The 20,608-nt window shown below is 45.1% G+C and overlaps 1 protein-coding gene across 1 annotated transcript in view; it reads right to left on the bottom strand.

Moving 5' to 3' along the window:
- DEUP1 (deuterosome assembly protein 1) overlaps positions 1–20,608 on the bottom strand; it is a 444,549-nt gene that overhangs the window by 134,543 nt on the left and 289,398 nt on the right. Inside the window, 1 exon segment of the mRNA XM_078658866.1 lies at positions 14,573–14,775. Within this exon segment, the coding sequence (XP_078514992.1) occupies positions 14,573–14,775 (203 nt within the window).

Genomic DNA, 20,608 nt, shown 5'->3' with positions numbered 1-20,608 from the left:
CCCCCTGGTGCAAGGGTGCCTATGTTGTAAGCAGGATTGTTTTGTGCAAGAATGGACACCATCCTGCACAAAAACAATCCATAGATGTGTTACCTCCTTCTGCATCACACATAGTAAGAGGAAGAAGCTCGTTAAGCATGCCCCGAAGAGTTGTTCGGTTTTGACACATTCCCAGGTTTACAAGTCCTTGTAACTCTCCCATAAGAGTTGTGTGGAAACACTGACAGGAACGCCCGTGGAAAGGCTCCCTTGTGCAGGGTAAGGCTACAGCGATTTGCACTGTGTCACCTTACTCAAGATTTATGAGTCCACTCAAAGCCACGTAATGTGGCTTCATAAATCTGACTCAGAGTCTTGTGCCACGGATGTAACACTTTGCGTGGTGCAAACATGACACAAGACTCTCATAAATATGCCACTAATTGTATTACTATTCTAAAAAAAACAGCAGCATTGAGTTAGAGTAACAGTGCCAGATGCCATACACAGTACTGTGTATTGGGAAAAGCAAGCACTATATAAAATCAGTTTATTTTTATTTTATAGCTAACATTAAAATTTAGCTTCGGTGATTTTGAGTAACAGCAGTATCTTTTCATAGCGCTGCTAATCTTCATGGGACTCCTGCCACAGAGTTACTTCATGGGACCAAGGGAGTAGTCAGAAAATTAAAATGCCCCCATCTTGGAAGTAAACTTTTGATGACACCGAATCATAACCACAGAATTCATAGACAGCTTCCCTTCACCCTTTCATTCTCCCTTCCTTTCTTCCATCCATTTACAGTTCCATCCTTTCACCCATCTATTCTTTCACCTTTCTATCCATCCGTTCGCCCATCCAACTTTTCATCCATCCATCTTTTCCCTTTTCAATCCATCCATCCAGTTATCATTTAGTTCACAAGTGAATCATCCATCCTTTCACTGTTCCATCCTTCATCCTTTCAACTTTTGATCCTTTCACCTTTCCATCCATCCATACTTTCACCTTTCCATTCATCCATTCATGCAATCACACATACATTGATCATTTCGTTCACATGTCATCAATAATCCATCCTTTCGCTGTTCCATGCATTCATCCTTTCACCTGTTTATCTTTCCATCCACCTATCAATACACCCATTCTTCCACCCTTTCAAATGATCCTTTCGCACTTCAATCTATCCATTCTTTCATCCTTCCTACCTTCCAGCCTTGCACCCCTTCCTTCCTTTGTTCTTTTCTCTCTACATCCTTTCCACTTTTCCTTTTAATTTTCTTCTTCCATATTTTCTTCCTTTCCCCTTTCACCCTTTCACCCGATGCCCTTCTTTTTCATTTTCTTTCCTCACATTATTTTCTTTCTTACCTTTCTCTTCCACATGTCTCTATTTGCTGTTGTTTCACCTTTTTGGATGTTTTGTCATTTATGTCTCCTTCATTGAACATTGAACTTGGCTCACTAGGCAGCTGTTCTCTGCAGAGTGCAGACAGAATAGTGGAAAGAGTGGAAAGACACGCAGGGACCTTTAACAGGCCCCAGATTGCAAACAAGGTCATGGGTTGCAGTAGCTACCCCCCCCCCCCACTTTTCCCGCCTGGTGTCAGTATTATGCCCCCAGGACACCAAAGCCCTCAACCAATCTTTAGAGCTTGCATCCTTCCCAGATATATGGAAAAAAACTGTTGTTTTCGCCCTTCTAAAGAAATCTTTGATACAGCCAACTATAGGCCAATCTCCCAATTACCATACCTGTCTAAAGTTTTGGAGAAATTGGTTAATAAACAACTCACGACTTTTATTGAAACCAATAGCCTATTAGATCCTTCACAACCGGATTCACAGCAAACAACAGCACTGAGGCTACTTTGCTAGCTGTGTCTGATAATATTAGGTCCTTAATCGACCAGGGCAAAGCCGTAGCACTGATCCTTTTGGACCTCACAGCGGCTTTTGATACTGTGTCCCACAGCAAGTTGCTACAAATTCTCTATGAAAAAGGGTTCTGCTCAAAAGCCCTGGCATGGTTCGAATCTTTTCTTAAAAACCAAACCCAGATAATTCAAATGGGTCCCTATTCTTCCACTGCAAAAAAAGTCAATTATGGAGTCCTGCAGGGAGCTACCTTAAGCTCTACTCTTTTTAACATATATGTTTCTTCCCTAGCAGACATCAGCAGGATATGGGGTCTTGATATATGCTCCTACGCTGACGACACACAATTGATATTCCCCCTGTTTGATAGACTGACAAAAGTCGACACTAAGGACAATCTTATACACTGCCTTACAGAAATTGCTGGTTGGATGCCTGGACATTGCTTAAAGCTAAATGCTGTAAAATCGGAGATCCTACTTTTCGGAGGTGCCCAGGCAATTTGGGATAATAGCTTGTGGCCCCAGACATTGGGCACTGTCCCTAAACCAAGGCAGGCTGCTAAGAATTTGGACATCATCTTTGATGACGCCCTGTCCATGCAGAATCAAGTACGTCTATTGTACGGGGGCGCTAGGTGGCGCACTGATGAATGGCCGCCATTGCGTGAGGTTCTCGCCGCCCGGTGATAAAAATCCTATAATTCTCCTTCAAAGCGGCACCCCGGCTGCCCCCAACCACAGCGCTTCACTTATGGGGCCAGAGGAGTCTGGAGTGTGAATTTCAGCTTGATCGGAGCAGTTAAACACCTGAAATCAGCACCACGATCTGGAGCGGCGGCTGACCGCGGAGCTCGCCCTACGTGTCTGTCGGCCCTGCCAACTACGTTGGGCCGCGGCGCTACGCATGGAACCAGGCCGCGCGCTCAACGGCCCCGCGCCTGGATTATCCTGCCTGCCTCGTGTCTGGGCCTGGGGGCCTGCGGCTGCTGGCGCACACACTGCGGGCCCCCCCCACACCCGGACCCACATCGGGGGAAGGACAACGACCATCGGGCATCAGCGGTAAGGAGGGGGAGACCTCCACCACCCCCTGCGGATCTTCTGGGCCTTTCTTGTCACCGCGGACTCTGGACGCGGGGGCGCCAGCACCCCCCCCTCCTCCCGGTCCCCGCTGCCGGCGTGTGAGGCCCCGATTGACGGACTTCGGGGTAATTCTGGCCTGCTGCATTGTTAGCCCCTGCATTCGGCCAGAATGGCCACTAGACACGATTGAGCCCCTGCCCCTTGCATGGAAAATGCGGGACTCCTGGCTGTTCTCCTGATCACCCCCGCGGTACCCCCTTTGCCACGCGGGGACCTTCCGGTCTGCGCTACTATGGAGGTGACTTCTCCTGTGGAGGCGGTATCAGCGTTGTGCGCCTGAGCCCCCATTGCCGTCGTTGTATTCACCCTGAGCGGGTCGTACGCCGTATTGACCATCCGTGGGGTGCTTCAGGCCCACTTGTCGGCTGTTGCCACAGGACATAAGTACAAGGGCACATCTTGAGCATAGAAGACACTGCTCGGACACTGAGAGTCCCTGAGCCGCACTCCCCCCCCCTTTCCCCCCCCTTGCGGCGATAGTCTACATTCGCCCATTTCTAGCTGGAACTGCTCCCAGGTATTCCTTATATGCCATCATGGGTAAGACAGATGCGAGACAACCTAAGATCAACTTTGACGCTCCCAAGCAGCATGCCCGGATGGGGCAAGACCCACCTGCCACCTTGACCACTAATGAGCCAGCTGAGGACGCGGCGTTGCAACCCCCAGAGGTACAGGACATCCTACGGGAGGTTCGCCAGGGGTTTGCAACCATAGCAGACAAGGTCGACAGGCTGTCATCTCGCATGGATGCTATCGTCCACAAAATGGATGCTCACGAGGAGCGCATTACGGAAGCGGAACGGCGGATATCGGAATCGGACAACGTGGCGGCCAGGCACACCTCCCAGCTTTCTCAGATGGACAATTTGCTCTGCGTCATTGCCTCCAAGAATGAGGATTTGGAAGCAAGGAGTCATAGAAACAACATGCATATCTTAGGGATTCCAGAATCCACAAACACTGGTCGCACGGAAGAATATGTGGAGAACCTTCTGCTGGCTGCGGTGGGTTCTGAGGCTTTCTCCTCCCAGTTCATTGTTGAGCGTGCGCACAGATCACTGGGCTCTCGACCCAAACCTGGTGCGGCTCCGAGGCCCATAATTGCCAGACTCTTGAACTACAGGGACTGAAACGTTGCGTTGTGGGCCGCCCGCAGCAAGCAATCGCTATCCTATGAGGGAAACTCCTTCACCATGTTCCCCGACTTTACACCCCTGGTTCAGGAAGAACGGGGGAAATTCCTAGACGTCAAAGCGAAATTGCGAAAAGCCCTAATCGACTATGCGCTCCTGTATCCGGCACAGCTACGAGTGACTCATCAAGGACGACAGCGCTTCTTTACAAAACCGCAACAGGTAGACCATTTTCTCAAACATCTTTGGCACATGGCTCGCCCTGCGGAGGGAGAAAATGAGGGACGGCACTCACCGATGGAGGGCGCAGATATGGACGAACAGTAAGGTGCTCTGAACTATGCTTGGTCAAATTTGAATACGGGCTCCTGTAAGTATGGTCCATTCATATTGGGACAGATGCTGTTGTAACTGTATACTAGCGGAAGTGGGGACTCCTATGGGCTGCTGGTAGATGCCTCGCCGGGCACCCCATATGCTCGTTGGAGCTGCAGTGTTTTTACACGAGCTCTGAGGGCAAGGGGTGGTTTGTGTTGCCGCCTAGATGGCCTCCAAAGGGTATTCCCCCCCACATGCCTGGCCACATGAGCTGGCAAGGTTTTTTCTTTGTGTTGGCTGGATTGGGTGGGTAGGGAGGGTTGGGAGGGTCTTCTATACTGGCAAGTTGGGGTTGCTTCAGTGGGAGGGGGGTTGGACGGGGGAGGATGGGTTTGTCAAAGTTGGTGTTTTCATATACATGAGTAATTTTCGTACGCGGAGGTGTTTGGTATGTCTCAGATCAATCAGTACTAGGTCCACACCGAACACCCTATTAGCTCCTACACATACCCTGCAGTTTCATGGCTAGCACTGCAGGCACACAGTAAAACGTTCTCACGTGTAATGTCAGGGGACTCGGAGACCACAGGAAAAAATGGCAGGTATTGGCGTACCTAGATAGGCACCATACCCACATAGCAATGCTGCAGGAAACGCATTTCTCACCCCTGAGGCCCACCACCTTTGTGTCCCGATGGGCCGCGCATAGCATCTTCTCTTCCTATTCCTCTTATGCTAGGGGTACTGCAATATTAATCAAGTAACAAGTTCCCTTTCACCAAGTGGGATCGTCTAGGGATAATCAGGGAAGATATTGCATGATTTGGGGACGCCTGGGCCTGGAATCGGTTACACTGGTATGTTGCTATGGGCCGAATGTAGATACCCCCGAATTCTTTTCTTCCTTGTGGGAGGCGACACGACGCATCGGGTCCACACACATTATATGGGGGGGCCACTTTAATGTCACATATGTGCCAGCTCTGGACAGATCCCATCCTGCCCACACCGTCGTACTAAATCTAGTTCATTGCTCAAGGACATCATAGAGGATAACCAGTTGTTGGATGGTTGGTGCCACATGCATCCCCTGGACAGCGAGGGTACACACTTTACGGCATATGCCGCCACTTGGGCCTGACTGGATCTCTGGCTTGTCTCTCGGGGTCTCGGCCCGCACTATGCCAGTCTCGTCACTTAGCCAGGACATATTCTGACCATGCCCCTGTCTGGCTTGCTTTTTCGTCTGCCGACTTCATCCCGCCTCGCAGCGCGTGGCGACTTAACACACGTATGTTTTCAGATATAGTCTTCCAGGCAAAGCTGTCCGAGGAAGTGCAAGATTTTTTTGTGCGAAACAAGGGGTCGGTTCAAAGTGTAGACACAATTTGGGAATCCTTCAAGGGTACTGCATCTCTAAGGGGTCGGGGATCCTTAAAGATATCCTTAACACTTTGTCTAGATTAGAGCACGAACTGCAGGCGTTGGAGGCTACGCTGAGGCGCACACAATGCAACTGTTGTTTTGCATTTGTCACCCGAGTGGGATGGGTATGCTTAGACGTGAGTCCCATGCTCTCCACACCACTGGAGTCAAGCTATCCTGGCTGACGATGGCTGATAGCCAGAAACCGGTCCTAGGATGCTTGATTCCGGTCCAAGAAAGACATGGCTTGGCAGTTCGGGCTGGACTGTTCCCATGAGGCACAGGGTCAAGGCTGATTTACATATGGCCATGTCTGAACTGGGGTGGTGTGGAGTGCAAAAAACGATGGATTTAGGCCCAGATCTCTGTACTGGGGTGAATGTATGACATTGTTCTTCATTCTGTCCATCAACGGTTGTTTTGCATTTGTCACCCCGGGTGGGATGGGTATGCTCAGACGTGAGTCCCATGCTCTCCACACCACTGGAGTCAAGATATCCTGGCTGAAGACGGCTGATAGCCAGAAACCGGTCCTAGGATGCTTGATTCCGGTACAGGAAAGACATGGCTTGGCAGTTCGGGCTGGACTGTTCCTATGAGGCACAGGGTCAAGGCTGATTTGCATATGGCCATGTCTGACCTGGGGTGGTGTGGAGTGCAAAACAACAATGGATTTAGGCCCAGATCTCTGTACTGGGGTGAATGTATGACATTGTTCTGAATTCTGTACATCAACTGTTGTTTTGCATTTGTCACCCCGAGTGGGATGGGTATGCTCAGACGTGAGTCCCATGTTCTCCACCCCACTGGAGTCAAGCTATCCTGGCTGAAGACGGCTGATAGCCAGAAACCGCTCCTAGGATGCTTGATTCCGGTCCAGGAAAGACATGGCTTGGCAGTTCGGGCTGGACTGTTCCCATGAGGCACAGGGTCAAGGCTGATTTGCATATGGCCATGTCTGAACTGGGGTGGTGCGGAGTGCAAAAAAAACAATGGATTTAGGCGCAGATCTCTGTACTGGGGTGAATGTATGACATTGTTCTGCATTCTGTCCATCAACTGTTGTTTTGCATTTGTCACCCCGAGTGGGATGGGTATGCTCAGACGTGAGTCCCATGCTCTCCACACCACTGGAGTCAAGCTATCCTGGCTGAAGATGGCTGATAGCCAGAAACCGGTCCTAGGATGCTTGATTCCGGTCCAGGAAAGACATGGCTTGGCAGTTCGAGCTGGACTGTTCCCATGAGGCACAGGGTCAAGGCTGATTTGCATATGGCCATGTCTGAACTGGGGTGGTGTGGAGTGTAAAAAAACGATGGATTTAGGCCCAGATCTCTGTACTGGGGTGAATGTATGACATTGTTCTGCATTCTGTCCATCAACTGTTGTTTTACAAAGAACTTGACAGCAGGGTCACCATCCTTGAACAATGCGCAGAAGTTGCGGAAGGCTGTAACTGTTGCAATAACATCAGGGTGGTGGGCCTGCCTGAAAGAGTTGAGGAAACGGACATGGTCCCATTCTTGGACGGCTGGCTGTGTACTAAGATAGCACCTGAGGGCCTTACATAATTCTTTGCCCTGGAAAGGGCGCATAGAGTCCAGGGAAGGCCTGTGGCACCTGGACACCCAATCCACCGCACAGTGGTGGCCAGACTTCAACACTATAAGAACCGAGACTTATTCTTCAGAGGGCACGTACACATGGCCCATATGCCATAACTAATAGTATGGTGCTGATATTCCCCGACTTTGCAGCTAAGGTACAAGCACAATGGGCGTCTTTTGTGGAGGATAAGAAGGCCCTCCAAGACTAGGGATTGCAATACCTCTTGATGTTTCCAGCTAAACTACGAATTATACTAGATAGCACCACCCATTTTTGTGACACGGCAGATAAGGTGTGGGCCTGGCTGGAGGCCCAGAGATAGGGGGTCCCTCTCTTTGAACCGTGCCAGCCACGCATGGAAAGAAGTATCGGAAATGAACTAGGTGGCAGACCTGCAGGACCTCCCTGGTGAGGCCATACCCCTCCCAAACGGAAAGAGAATGGCTAGCAGCACTACTGGCAGTAGCGGAGATAGCATCAACACAGAAGACGGGAGGAAGACATAGAGCTTTCTTCTACTCACAAATCCTTGATATCGAACTCTGGAAGATCTAACACAAGCAGGATGGGTATTCCGGTGGTAACCCCACAGACGGTTGACAAACTGCTCTCATGGGCCCCTGCGACACATGGCGTACACTCGGATCCCCCGGCTGGGGTGGTGGGGCTACACTGTGTTACCCTGATGTTATGAATTTGACTTTGATACCGGAGAGGACCACTGGAAGAGAATATTGAGCACTGACACGGGTGGAGTCACCAGATGAGGGGTGCATAGATGACAGTGGCCCGGAATGGGTAATGGCAGATGGCTAATGCAACATATGGACTTCTTTGCTCTCTTCCCTGCTGGATTCTGCCACTGACGTGACTGGTGGTGTATGTCCAGTGGTGATCATGTTCTATTACAGGTAGGAATGGTCAGCCGTTGCTAAACTGCCCTTGGATGCAGGAGCTAATATTTGGGGATTTATTTCCACGTTCTGGGGGATTGCACATGAAGCTGATGTTGGGGGGGAGGAGGGGTGAAATGGGTATGGGTGAGAGGGTGATTTGTTTCTACTCCTGGATTAGGAGATCAACAAAATGTAAAATTGATATCTTGGAATGTTAGGGAGATGGACTCGGCCTGAAGTGCCATAATATCCACAGGTATATACAGCGACGCGTAGCGCACATAGTTATGCTGCAGGAAATGCACCTTACAGCAGGCGAAGTATCAAGCCTTTGTCGCAGATGGTGAGGGTAACTCTATGCAACCTCTTTCTCTGCTTTCTACACTGGGGCGCTAATATGGATACAGGTGGGAGCCCCTTTTGAGTTAGTGCGCTCAATTATAGATGGTGAAGGGCGATATGCCCTCGTTAAGAGAAGACTGATGGGTAGAGGGGTGACACTAGGAAGAATATATGCCCCAAATAGTGATCAAATACAATTTCTCAGAACACTCGCTGTCCCAATGTCCACTCTGGTTGTTGATGATCTTATCATGGAGGGAGATTCCAACTGTGTGGAAGATGTTACCATCGACAGGTCCACCACGCCCCTACTGGGAACCCCAGCAAATAGGACTTCGGAAGGCTTCCAAACCTGGCTGGGTCATTGAGATCTAACAGAGATTTGGAGAGTGCATCATGGGCTTGAGTGCAACTACTCTTACAACTTACATCTTTACAAATTACACACACGACTCGATATGTTTGTATGCTTGACTGCCCTTTGCACCTCTATGATCTGCACAGAGTATTTAGGGCACACATTTTCAGACCATAACCCTATACTCCTATCTCGCCAACCCGTGGCAGAGTGCCCTTCAATACCTACCTGGCCCCTCAACCCCTTGATGTTAGAGGACGCTTGTTTTAGGGAAACCTTGCAGATGGTGATCTTGGAGTGTTTTGAGAATAATACGGGATCTCCCTCCAGTGCCTTAGTTGAAAGAGAAGCGCTAAAGGTGGTATTATGGAGGCACTGTCTAGGACACTCAATAGGAGCAGCGAGGAAAATTAACTCAGAACTCACCTCTCTTGTACAGCGACTACTTGAGCTGGGCATACAACTGGGCACAAACAACACAATACCAGAACAAATCACTGAAGACAGACACTGATATAACACCACTCTAGACTGTCTATGCCTATAAAACCTACCTTGCTAGAACGCACAAAGAGTGGGGGAGATCATGTAGACTTGTGGCATGGCGGGTTCGCCCTGAGGCTAGGGGAGCACCAATTACGCAACTCTTGTCAGCTGAAGGTATGCCAGTCTACTCTCCAGGAGCCATTAATGCAACTTTCCGAGATTACTATGAAACACTTCACCAGTCCCGGAGGTTCTACAACTGGAGGCACAGGAGTTCCTAGGGCCTGGCCACAATGGAACCTGCATGCAGAGAGGATCTGGGAGGCCCTGTGATGGTACAGGACATCAGAGCAGTGATCAAGGGCATGACTCCTGGGACGACTCCTGACCCAGATGGACTCTCTGTAACAAATTATGATGCCTTCACAGTTGACTTGGCCCCCAGACTGGAGGCTTTATACGCTGATTCACTGAGGCTGGGCACATTGCCTGCATCCACCAGAGATGCCTGGCTGATACCTCTCCTTACATTAAACAGAAAGATGCATGCACATGTGATTTCTGCCCTCTGTCTATGTTGAACATGGACTTTGAAATTCTTAGTAAGGTGTTGGCATCAAGGTTATTACCTTACATGTCAAGTCTTATTCGCAAGGACCAAAATGGCTTCATAACAGAAAGGTCCACGTCCCTAAATCTTCACCGACTATATCATATCCTATACCACCAGTGTATCGTCGCGAGCCCATACGCTCTCATCATGTCAGTCGACCTTGAAAAAGCTTTCGACTCAGCCAGATGGGACTTCCCACAGGCAGTTAGGCTAAAAATGGAGCGAGGTGAAAAATGGTCCAGATAGGTACGTTTTTTGTACACTTCCTCTCACGACTAGGATTAGAACAGGAGCCGTTGCCTCCACCGCATATTAGATTTATCGGGAGACTAGGCAGGGGTGTCCTCTTTCTCCCCTCCTATTTGCTCTGGCCATTGAGCCACTGGCAGAACTTTTCTGCCAGAGAGGATCAGGCTATGGGATGGTGGTAGATAGAAGGGAGCATATTAGTTCCTTATATGCAGACGACCTGCTGCTGTACTTAAGTGACAACCAACAGGTGTCATGTATGTAATGCACCTACTCAAAGAATTTGCAGTCCTTGCCATGCTTAGGGTTAATAAGAGCAATAATATGTGTTCCCTATAACAGCGGGAATGTTACAGCCAAGGGATATGCCCGAAGTCTGAAATGGGCTCCTCTTACCTTCAAATATCTAGGAATTCCGGTATTTCACATATCGGATCTCAGAGAGGGCAATCTATGACCGTTATTTCGCTCACTTAGTGTATAGTTCTTGCGAACCATGAAATTATCAATAATGGCAAGAATTTCTTTGTCTAAAATGATTATGCTGCCCAGGCTGTTATATTTTTCTTTAACCTTCCGGTGAAGATAACACGCTCCTGGTTCAATCAACTGAACTTGCTGCTATGAGTTCTGATAAGGCAGTCGTAATAGGGTCTCCTTGGCAATATTCCAGAGACAACCAGGCGATGAGGGCCTCGGGCCCCTGACTATGAATTGCATTATCTATTATCTATCAGCTAAACTTCAGTAGATATCTCAGTGACTAGACGGACCACAGAACTGGGGTCCATTGGACTGGCAAGCAACCAAGAGCTGTTGCTGGCACGACGGATGGATCTGCAGGCGGTAATCCCCGAACCGGGAATATTGTTGAAGGTAGCATTGCAGTGTTGGCAGAGCTGCCTGAAAAAGACAGTTGGAACTCCCCTGTATACCCTGGACTTAACACTGGTGGGACTGCCAAAATGGTATCCGCCATCTCTATTTACAGGACAACAGCTGACCGGGACCAGGGTGGGACTGATCATGGTAGGGGATTGCTATCAACTGGGGGCGCTCTCTCCACTGGACGAATTGATAGAACTGAATGATTTACCCCCAGGGCATTTCTTATGTATCATACACTAGTATGAGCTTTTGGGGTCATTTGGCCTGACAGTCGACAAGAGCCTAACACACATGAGGTCCTTCAGGCATTGGTGACTTTGGGTTCTGCGAAACACCTAGTGAAATGACTCTATCGAGCACTACTAGGAAGGGTCCTAGGACCACTTGTGAGACTGAGAGGATGGAGGGAGTCCTTACTTGGTAGAGATTTACGGGCTCTTGAATGAGAGAAGATTATGGCGAGCCCCAAACGCATCTCCAGAAACACAAGATTTAAATACACTCAATTAAATTATGTCAATATGACATATTGAACCCCACACAGGCTGCACGTAATATATGGTGAGGAGCTAAGAGCATGCGCTAGATGTGGATTTCTGGGGGCAGACTTCAAACATATGACATGGAGCTGCCCTGGGTTGCAGACATTTTAGAATATGGTGGTCAACACGATTAACGATGTAGTGGCCCGTAAGCTCCCTTGTACATCAGAGGTGTGCCTTCTGGGCCTGTTTCCCAGACCGAAGACACATAAAGCTGGTAAAAGATTTGCGGAAATGGCTTTTGTGCTACCCCGCAGACAGATAGCGCCAAGATGGACAGCTAGGATAAGCCTGACAATCAACTTTGGCCACAAGACAAATGGTCTGCAGCAGAGGAACAAGCATTGTTGAGAGCGGATGGCCGGGACATACAGAGGGTGTGTATCACTTACAACGCAACTTTTACGTCGTAATGCTGTTACAACGCAGCTATTACAACGCAGGATCCATTACAACGCATGGCATTACAACGCATGGCATTACATCGCAGATGCTATTACAACGCATACCATTACATCGTAAGTATTGGTAAGTATATAATTTATTTTAATTTTATTTAATATTATATAAATGATTTAATTAATATTAATTATAAATAAAAATAAATAAAAATATTTATTTATGTTTTTAAATATTATAAATTAAATTTATTAATTTAAGTAATTTTTTAAATAAATATGAGTATAGGAGTATATGTATAGGTGTACTGAGGTTTTAGGGCAGGATTTGGGTTTTGGGGTACAGGGGTGTTTTTAGGTTTCAGGGTAGGGTTTGGGTTTTGGGGTACAGGGGTGTTTTTAGGTTTCAGGGCAGGGTTTGGGTTTTGGGGTAAAGGGGTGTTTTTAGGTTTCAGGGCAGGGTTTGGGTTTTGGGGTACAGGGGTGTTTTTAGGTTTCAGGGCAGGGTTTGGGTTTTGGGGTACAGGGGTGTTTTTAGGTTTCAGGGCAGGGTTTGGGTTTTGGGGTACAGGGTGTTTTTAGGTTTCAGGACAGGGTTTGGGTTTTGGGGTACAGGGGTGTTTTTAGGTTTCAGGGCAGGGTTTGCGTTTTGGGGTACAGGGGTGTTTTTAGGTTTCAGGGCAGGGTTTGGGTTTTGGGGTACAGGGGTGTTTTTAGGTTTCAGGGCAGGATTTGGGTTTTGGGGTACAGGGGTGTTTTTAAGTTAAATAAAATTAATTATATTATATTAATTACATTTTTTAATAAAATAATTAAATTAAATACATTATTTTAAATAATTTATTTTAATTACAATCAAAAAAATATTTAAATTAATTTAATTATATTAATTAAATAAAATTAATTACATTTTTTATTAAAATTAATTTAAATAAATATTTACTATTATTTTAATTACAATAATTTAATTAAATTAAAATAATAACAATTTTTTAAAAAAGGTATACTTACCTATACTTACGATGTAATGCCATGCGTTGTAATAGCATCTGCGATGTAATGCCATGCGTTGTAATGCCATGCGTTGTAATGGATCCTGCGTTGTAAAAATTGCGATGTAACGGTCTGCGTTGTAAAATAACGCGTTGTAACATCATAGATCCCATACAGAGGCATCCACTAGCTGGCCTCTGGACAGAGGTGCGTGAGGCATGGGAACACAGAGGAGAGGTCAGGGGGATGGGGAATGGGGAATGGGGGAGTCCTCATAGCACCCACAAGTAGTCGAGAGTCCTCCAATGGCGCATAGGCAGCCAGTAGCGGAGCTCACCTGGGAAGATTGTAGCTGAGAATTGAAGGGATGTACCCTGGGCCCACCCACCCTCCAGATGAGATGAATAATAATCCAGTTTAGACAATGACATGGGTCGTCCCTAGCTCCCCCCCCCAATAGAAATAGATGTACCCCCATAGGAATCTCCATGCATAGTCTAGATAACCCTGGGAACTAGGTGTTACTATAGAACCCCTCTTCCCTCACTGACATGCTCACTTATAACCTTGATGGCCCGCCGGGTTATATAAAACACAGCGGACCCCCGCCCACTCGCTAGACACCTAAACCCACAGGGTGTTCTTTTTTCTTTCCTTTTTGGAGTTATTGTTTGCTGTTCTGCTCTGCCTTGTCTTTGTTTTTTCTTTCTTCACTTTTCCTCTTTTATTATCTCACTTGAGAGGTATGCTTTTACCTATGTGAAAATAGGCAGCAACTAGAAGTGCCTTACTTCTCCCAGCACATGACATACATTAGTACAATCCCTATTAGTAGATAGTTAAATACCTACGGTATACCTTGGATTATCATTAACCTTAACCTTCTTTGCTGCACAGTTCTGGGAAATGATAAGGCTCTCGAAAACTGAGGCGAAGGTATGACGTTAGAGCCTCATTAGCGCAATTGTTAAGATAGATATAAGAAGTCTCCTATTATTAAACTGTAATCTTATGCAAGATACAGTGTCAACTCACATAACACGCCTGCTGGATGTATGTTTCCCTTGCATTTCAAACCTATGATGTATGATGGGATACTCATACTTGTAGTATTAAAAGGTAATACTTTGAAAAACCAATTAAAAAAAATATATTTTTTAAAACTTTAGTTATTTACACAGTGCTCGCTATTTCACTATACACTACTACATATAAAAGATGAATGTATTATCTATCTGAATTACTCTTTTTTTATAAAGAGGTCTGCTAGGTTTCTAGGAAATGGAAAGCTAATGGATTCAGAAGAAAACATCACCTGTCTTCATTTGTGTGCCCTTGTATTGCTTCCTGGTGGTGGGCATCCCATTGAGTTCCCGAATGCTTCTGCACTGCGTTCAAGGACCTCTCCACATTACACTGCAGGCTCTCACGGTCATGCTGTAGCATCTCATTCTTATCTTGCCGGCTACTCATGGACACTGCATAGCTTTCTCGAGGCTCCTGAAAGGGTTTCAAACCCTAGGAAGCAAAGTGAAGGACATGCAGCAATTAAAACTGTCAAACTGTGTAAATGAACAATGTATACGGGAAACAAAGGACTCAAAACACAAAATAGATTAAATAGACATGTATAATTTTCTCTGGTTAATCGCCTCCATAGTACTGAGTTCAAATCAGACATAAAAAAGAAATTAAACAATTGATATTATCTTCATACAACTGATGGATTGTTTTTTTTGTCGGAGAAGGGGATGCTACCAAGCCTGCCTCAAAAGTGATACCTTGCTGATTTTGGGCAAATAATGAAATTCATTCTGACTATTTTGGAAGGTGATAGGATGAAGTTGAAATCATGCTCACCATGGCTGCAGAGTCAATGTGCAATGCAATGGCACACACACACATGTAGGGACAGTTTTAGTGCTGATGGCTTCAGGTGCAACAGTTTGTTTTTATGCCACCTCCCCAATCTTCCTTCTCAATCAATCAAACAGGATTTGTAAAGTGCGGCTAATCACCCTCAAGGGTATCCAGGCACTGACGGCTGCCGCTTCGGGTTGAACGGTTGAACAGCCAAGTCTTGAGTCCCTTCCTGAACTCTAGAAGAGAAGGTGAGATGCAGAGGTGAAGGTGAAGGCCGTCCCAGGACTTGGCAGCGAGGTAGGAGAAAGAGTTTTCTCCACTGTTGCTTCGGCAGATGCGGGGTTGTGAGCGGGGGAGAGAGCGGAGCGCAGGTGTCCGGAGGGTCCGTTTGGCATCTCTTCTGAATGGGGAACCAGTGTTTTTTTTTAGGTGGGGGTGATCTGGGTTTATTTGCAGAGGTCGAAGATGAGTCTGGCTGCTGCGTTCTGTATGGTCTGCAGTCTCTTCAGGAGAGGAAAGTTGATTCCTAAATAGAGTGCGTTGCCATAGTTCATCTGGCGGCTGAATTGGGCTTTAGTGACGGTTCGTTTGGTGTTGATGGAGAGCTATTTGAAGACTTTCCAGAGCATGCAAAGCATGAGGAAGCTGGCGTACAAGACTGCATTGATCTGGCTTTTCATGGTGAGTTTGCTGTCCAGGACGATGCTTAGGTTGCGGACATGGTCTGTAGATGTGGTGAAGGCCCTAGTTCGGAGGTCCACCAGGAGATGTTCCCAAATTTGTTCCCGAAGATCAGCACCTCAGTTTTGTCTGTCTTGATGAATCCCCTGATTCATCAGGGCCCCTCATCAGTGCCCCTCATCTATCCATAGCTCCTCTGTGAAATGCATGTAATTTTTTAATAGCACTACACATAGTTCATTCACGCTCAGTTCTGTGAACTGGATCAACACCAGAAAACAGCAATCGCTAGGAGCTAGGAGACTGGGGACCCAGTAGCTAGTAACCACCTCTACCAGTTGTCTTTGCAAGACTCTACTCTTCAAACAATGAACACTCTGAAGTCTTTCCAGAAAAGAATCAGGGGAAAATATCTGAAAACATTGTGGCGCTCGGGCGGAGGTTAGTTTGAGGATAGGAAAAATGTAAGTGAGAAGTAATAAGCGAGCAATTTCTAAAACATCGATGGTGATTCGGAAGATTCTTAATACATTTGCGCCGGTTGCAATGAAAGGGGATAACCATTAATTGTGGGAAAGTCTAGTGTATGGCTTTTTTTTCACCCACAAAGACAAGTTAAAGCGCATTTCTTGGGCCGACTAGTGGTTGAATTGATTTTTAAAAAATGTATACTATGTAGTCTATAGAAGATCTGTTGGGGAAAGCTCATTAATAAAATTGATATGGCCTTTTAAATACGGTTGCTATGGTTTTCAAAAAGATTGGATGGTAGCGTGATTATACAAACAGTTGATGTATTTAGAACCCAATCCACCTCACCAGCACTATGTGAACTAACCAGCAAGTTACAAATTATGGAGATTTCTGTTCCCAAACACATACTATTACCTAGCAGCATCCCTACAATATTGTTGTTTGTGGAACTGGGTTTTAGGGGCATTGAGAATAAGATTTATCTATGCTTAATTAGAATGGCCAGAATTCCTCCCATATAATTTGACAAGCTGTTAAAATCTTACTGCAAAAGTTAACTTTAACTTATTGTTGCAAAAGCTAGTGCCACGTGCTGCTGAATCAAGGGGCGCAGTTTTTCCACATGTGGCTGCTGAATATTGGTTGATTTTCAAATAAATAATGACTAAGTGTAATTTGTGTTTCATTTTTGTCATCTGAGATTAGATGTATATATTGTTAGAACTTGATGAGTACTAGATCAGTCTTCTTAATATGTAATGCCATAGAAACTTAAGCTGGCATTGTTTCGTTCTCACATCACTGTAAATTGAATGAATAAAAAAGTGATGAATATGGAATTGTAAATAATCATGCAGAAAGTATGTGTCAGCTTTATGGCTTTGAAATGGCATAGGTAACGACATTTTACACCCGCCATAAAGACTTCTCAGATGAGATTATTGAAAATTGGAAAGGCTGCTAGAGAAACTATCACCTTCGTATAATCTAGTAGCCCCTAGATTCCAAGGTTGCGAGGGACAATTTACATAAAACAGTGAAACCCTTCTATCTTTCCTCTGTAGCATGATGTGTGACCCATGCAGATCAGCATTTTTAAATGTAATGTGGTGGGGGATGACCTAAAGATGCTATATCTTTTGTGTCAAAGATATCTTGTTTTGTTATAGTTAGATCTTTCAGCACATGGGATTGGGAGACACATAATTCTCTAGGTAAGGAAGGAATGCAGTAAGTGATTCCAGGGCCTTAAATGTTGAGGAATCAGTCTTGCCCTGGCCCTGGAAAACACCAACATTTGTAATGAATGGAGAGAGATGCCCTCAACAGGAATTTCAAGGTACCTCTCCTAAACACCCTGATCAAGTCAAAAGAAGGTGAAAGTTGGCATGGGGTAACTGACCCAATGCTTAACTGCCGACTTGGGTTTTGGAGAAATGATCAAATGAGAACACAGTTTAGTGCAGATTCTGATATTTCAACCCAATCCATTCAATTAGAATGCCATTGTAAATAATGCCACTGGTTGCAGATTGTTCAAGAAGTAGTAGAGCTGCATGACAACTTTGTCTAGAATGATCTGCAGCCCCGTCTTTAAAGTCAATAAGTTCCCCTTCTGTCCTTCAAACGTGTCTGACACCTAACAGTCAACCATCGAATGATTGTGCACCAACTACTGAGTTTGTATTAGAGTGCAGAGGACCATACATTTTCTGTGGAATTAAAAAGTCTTTTTGTTGAAGAAAGGTGATTGACAATCCATGGCAGGCAGTGATGTTCTAGTTTTATCATGTTCCTTTCCTCAACAAGAAAATCTTAGCACTTTCATTTTATGTGTAAAACACAAAAGAGATACATAAAACAATCCTCTTCATGATCAAATGAATTTATGGATTAAGTACAGCTTCATATGTTGATACATTATTTCATTGTTTTAAAGCCCTAATGAAGCATTGTTAGCACAACACATTTGGCAAACAAGTGTTAACTGGAAATCAGACTCTTTTGTTAGCTTAGTATAAAGTTCATCAAATAAAGGCTTTTAAACGTATACATCACTTATCTAATTGACAAAACAAAGTGTATCGTCTGAATTCATAAGTCTACTGTTTATGTCAATACATTTTTACACACAAACTAGTATTGTGCACCCCATGTTTGGTGACCAAAAACAAACATAGAAGTATAACCAAGCTATATAGTCATGTATTCTACCAACTATAAGCAATATATGGTGTCCCTTTATTGGCTAATTAGATTAACTCACTTAAAACGAGATTCTTATTTTCTTCTGTAAATTTTTAACAACGTTTTCTTATGATGAAATCTAAGGTTTTTTTTTTGGTAAACACCATCAAATGCCAGATATCCCCATCATATGTTAAGTTTTTCCAAGATTATGCAAGAATGACCACAGTATACCAAGAATGGTCACAAATATATTAGGGACAGCATTATTACGCAAGCTCTCGAACAAAGCCTTAGCACCTTCATCCACCAAAAACATGATATATGGCACACTGAGCGCAGCACAACTCCAGACTATCCGGGTAATGTTATGAATTTTTGGTCAGTTTCTGCTCCAACACCCATATAGGGAGGCAACCATTGGCAGGTATTAACAGCAATATTAACCTACGGCAATGCTGGTCAGTGACCGTGGCATATGCTATTGAGATATGCATGAGTGTCACAGAGAGGGGTGCCTATTTGTTTCTACCACCCTTAGGAATATAGAAGATCTGAAGGGCTATTCTAAGGTATGGAGCACATGGAAACCGATGTGCAGGTAGATAGGGTCACTACCACACTCTACCGGAGCCTGCACATTATTCATGTAATGTAGTACTGCTGACGCCATCCCTGTCTGAAGGCTAGAGTGGTCAGTCAAGCTACTGGACAAAACTCTAGGGGATGCAGGGTGCACTTTACTTCCCCCTCCAGCGCCCAGTGAGCAGTGCAAAGCACCTCCAAATGATTTGACAAACTGTCCAGCGGAACTCTTTGATTAGTGCACATAGCCTTGTTGTGCATTTATAAAATTTACCTATTCTTGCCTAAAGCCAGATGGCAGTGCAGCTTACAGTTGCTTCTTCTGTGCATATCTGCATAAGCAACACAGATGCCTCCATATCGTGCCGACTAATCATCTAGCAACTAGATTGAATACTGAGGCTTTCGAGACAGCCTGGCTTGCTCGACCGTCTGCATCAACTGTCAGCAACAGCCACAGTTTTAGCCTCTGGGGCAATAAGGCCAAAGGAATTAATTCAAGACCTCTGAGACAGGATGGAGAACAATTATGCCGAAGATAACTATGTGGCAGTAGATATAGGGCAATGTGGTGTATATGGTCATAGTCATTTACATGATATTAGGACAATTTAGCCATAAAAGAGAAAATCATCACAATTAAACAGAATTCCCAACAAAGAAAAGTCATACAAAGAAAAGATCAAGAAAGTAATTTCAACAAAAGTTTTTAATTTGCATTAAAGTCAATTAAAGTGAAGAACACCTTATGGAGAACGGCTAGGGGCTAAAAGAAATTGCAGTACACAGGAAGTATATAATCAAGAAAAAGTTTTCATGATGGATACATTCAGGGAAAGAGGTTATCAAAAACATTTCTTAAGCTGAGAGAAAAGCAGAATAAATTACCAAAGCAGAGCTGTTGAAAGACAAACAAAAAATGTATAATGAACACGATAATTTAATCTTGTAAATCACCACATACAGTAAAGACAATGATTTAATTCATCGCTGTCTTAATAAACATTGGTATGATAACAAGCTTGAAACAAGCATTTACAATGCAATAGGTCTCGCATTTGTGAGAGTTTAAGCTATTGCCATTGTAAATTGCAATACCTTTTATTTATGTTTTAAAAACCAACACGTATATAAAAGGCATTGCCATTTACAATGCCAATAGCTCAAACTCTCACAACTGCGAGACCTATTGCATTCCAAATGCTTGTTACAACATGAACTAAGCTGTGCGTTTTGTCCGAGGGAAGCAGCTGAAGTTCAGTATGGAATACAGCGCAGGCATTTTTTGTTACAAAAAAATATAACTGAACATTTCCGAGAATGATTATTTCATCTCCGCCCTCTGCCATTCCTATTGCAGAACTTTGTTTTATTTAGAGAACACGCTGGACATACCCCCGGCATGCCTCCTGCAGCAAACGTGTAAAACCCAAAAAAGTCATATCCTGTTTATTAACTTTTTTTGCTGCCCCTCGCTTTTTTTTTTTTAATGAATTCATACACACTTAACACCACGACATTTCCACTGATGGAAACAGGAGCAGAACAGCGGTTTGCAGGA

Source organism: Lissotriton helveticus, chromosome 8, assembly GCF_964261635.1.
Source record: "Lissotriton helveticus chromosome 8, aLisHel1.1, whole genome shotgun sequence".
NCBI lineage: Eukaryota > Metazoa > Chordata > Amphibia > Caudata > Salamandridae > Lissotriton > Lissotriton helveticus.
The sequence above is the reverse complement of the archived record's forward strand: the minus strand, read 5'-3'. Positions and strand labels throughout refer to the sequence as shown.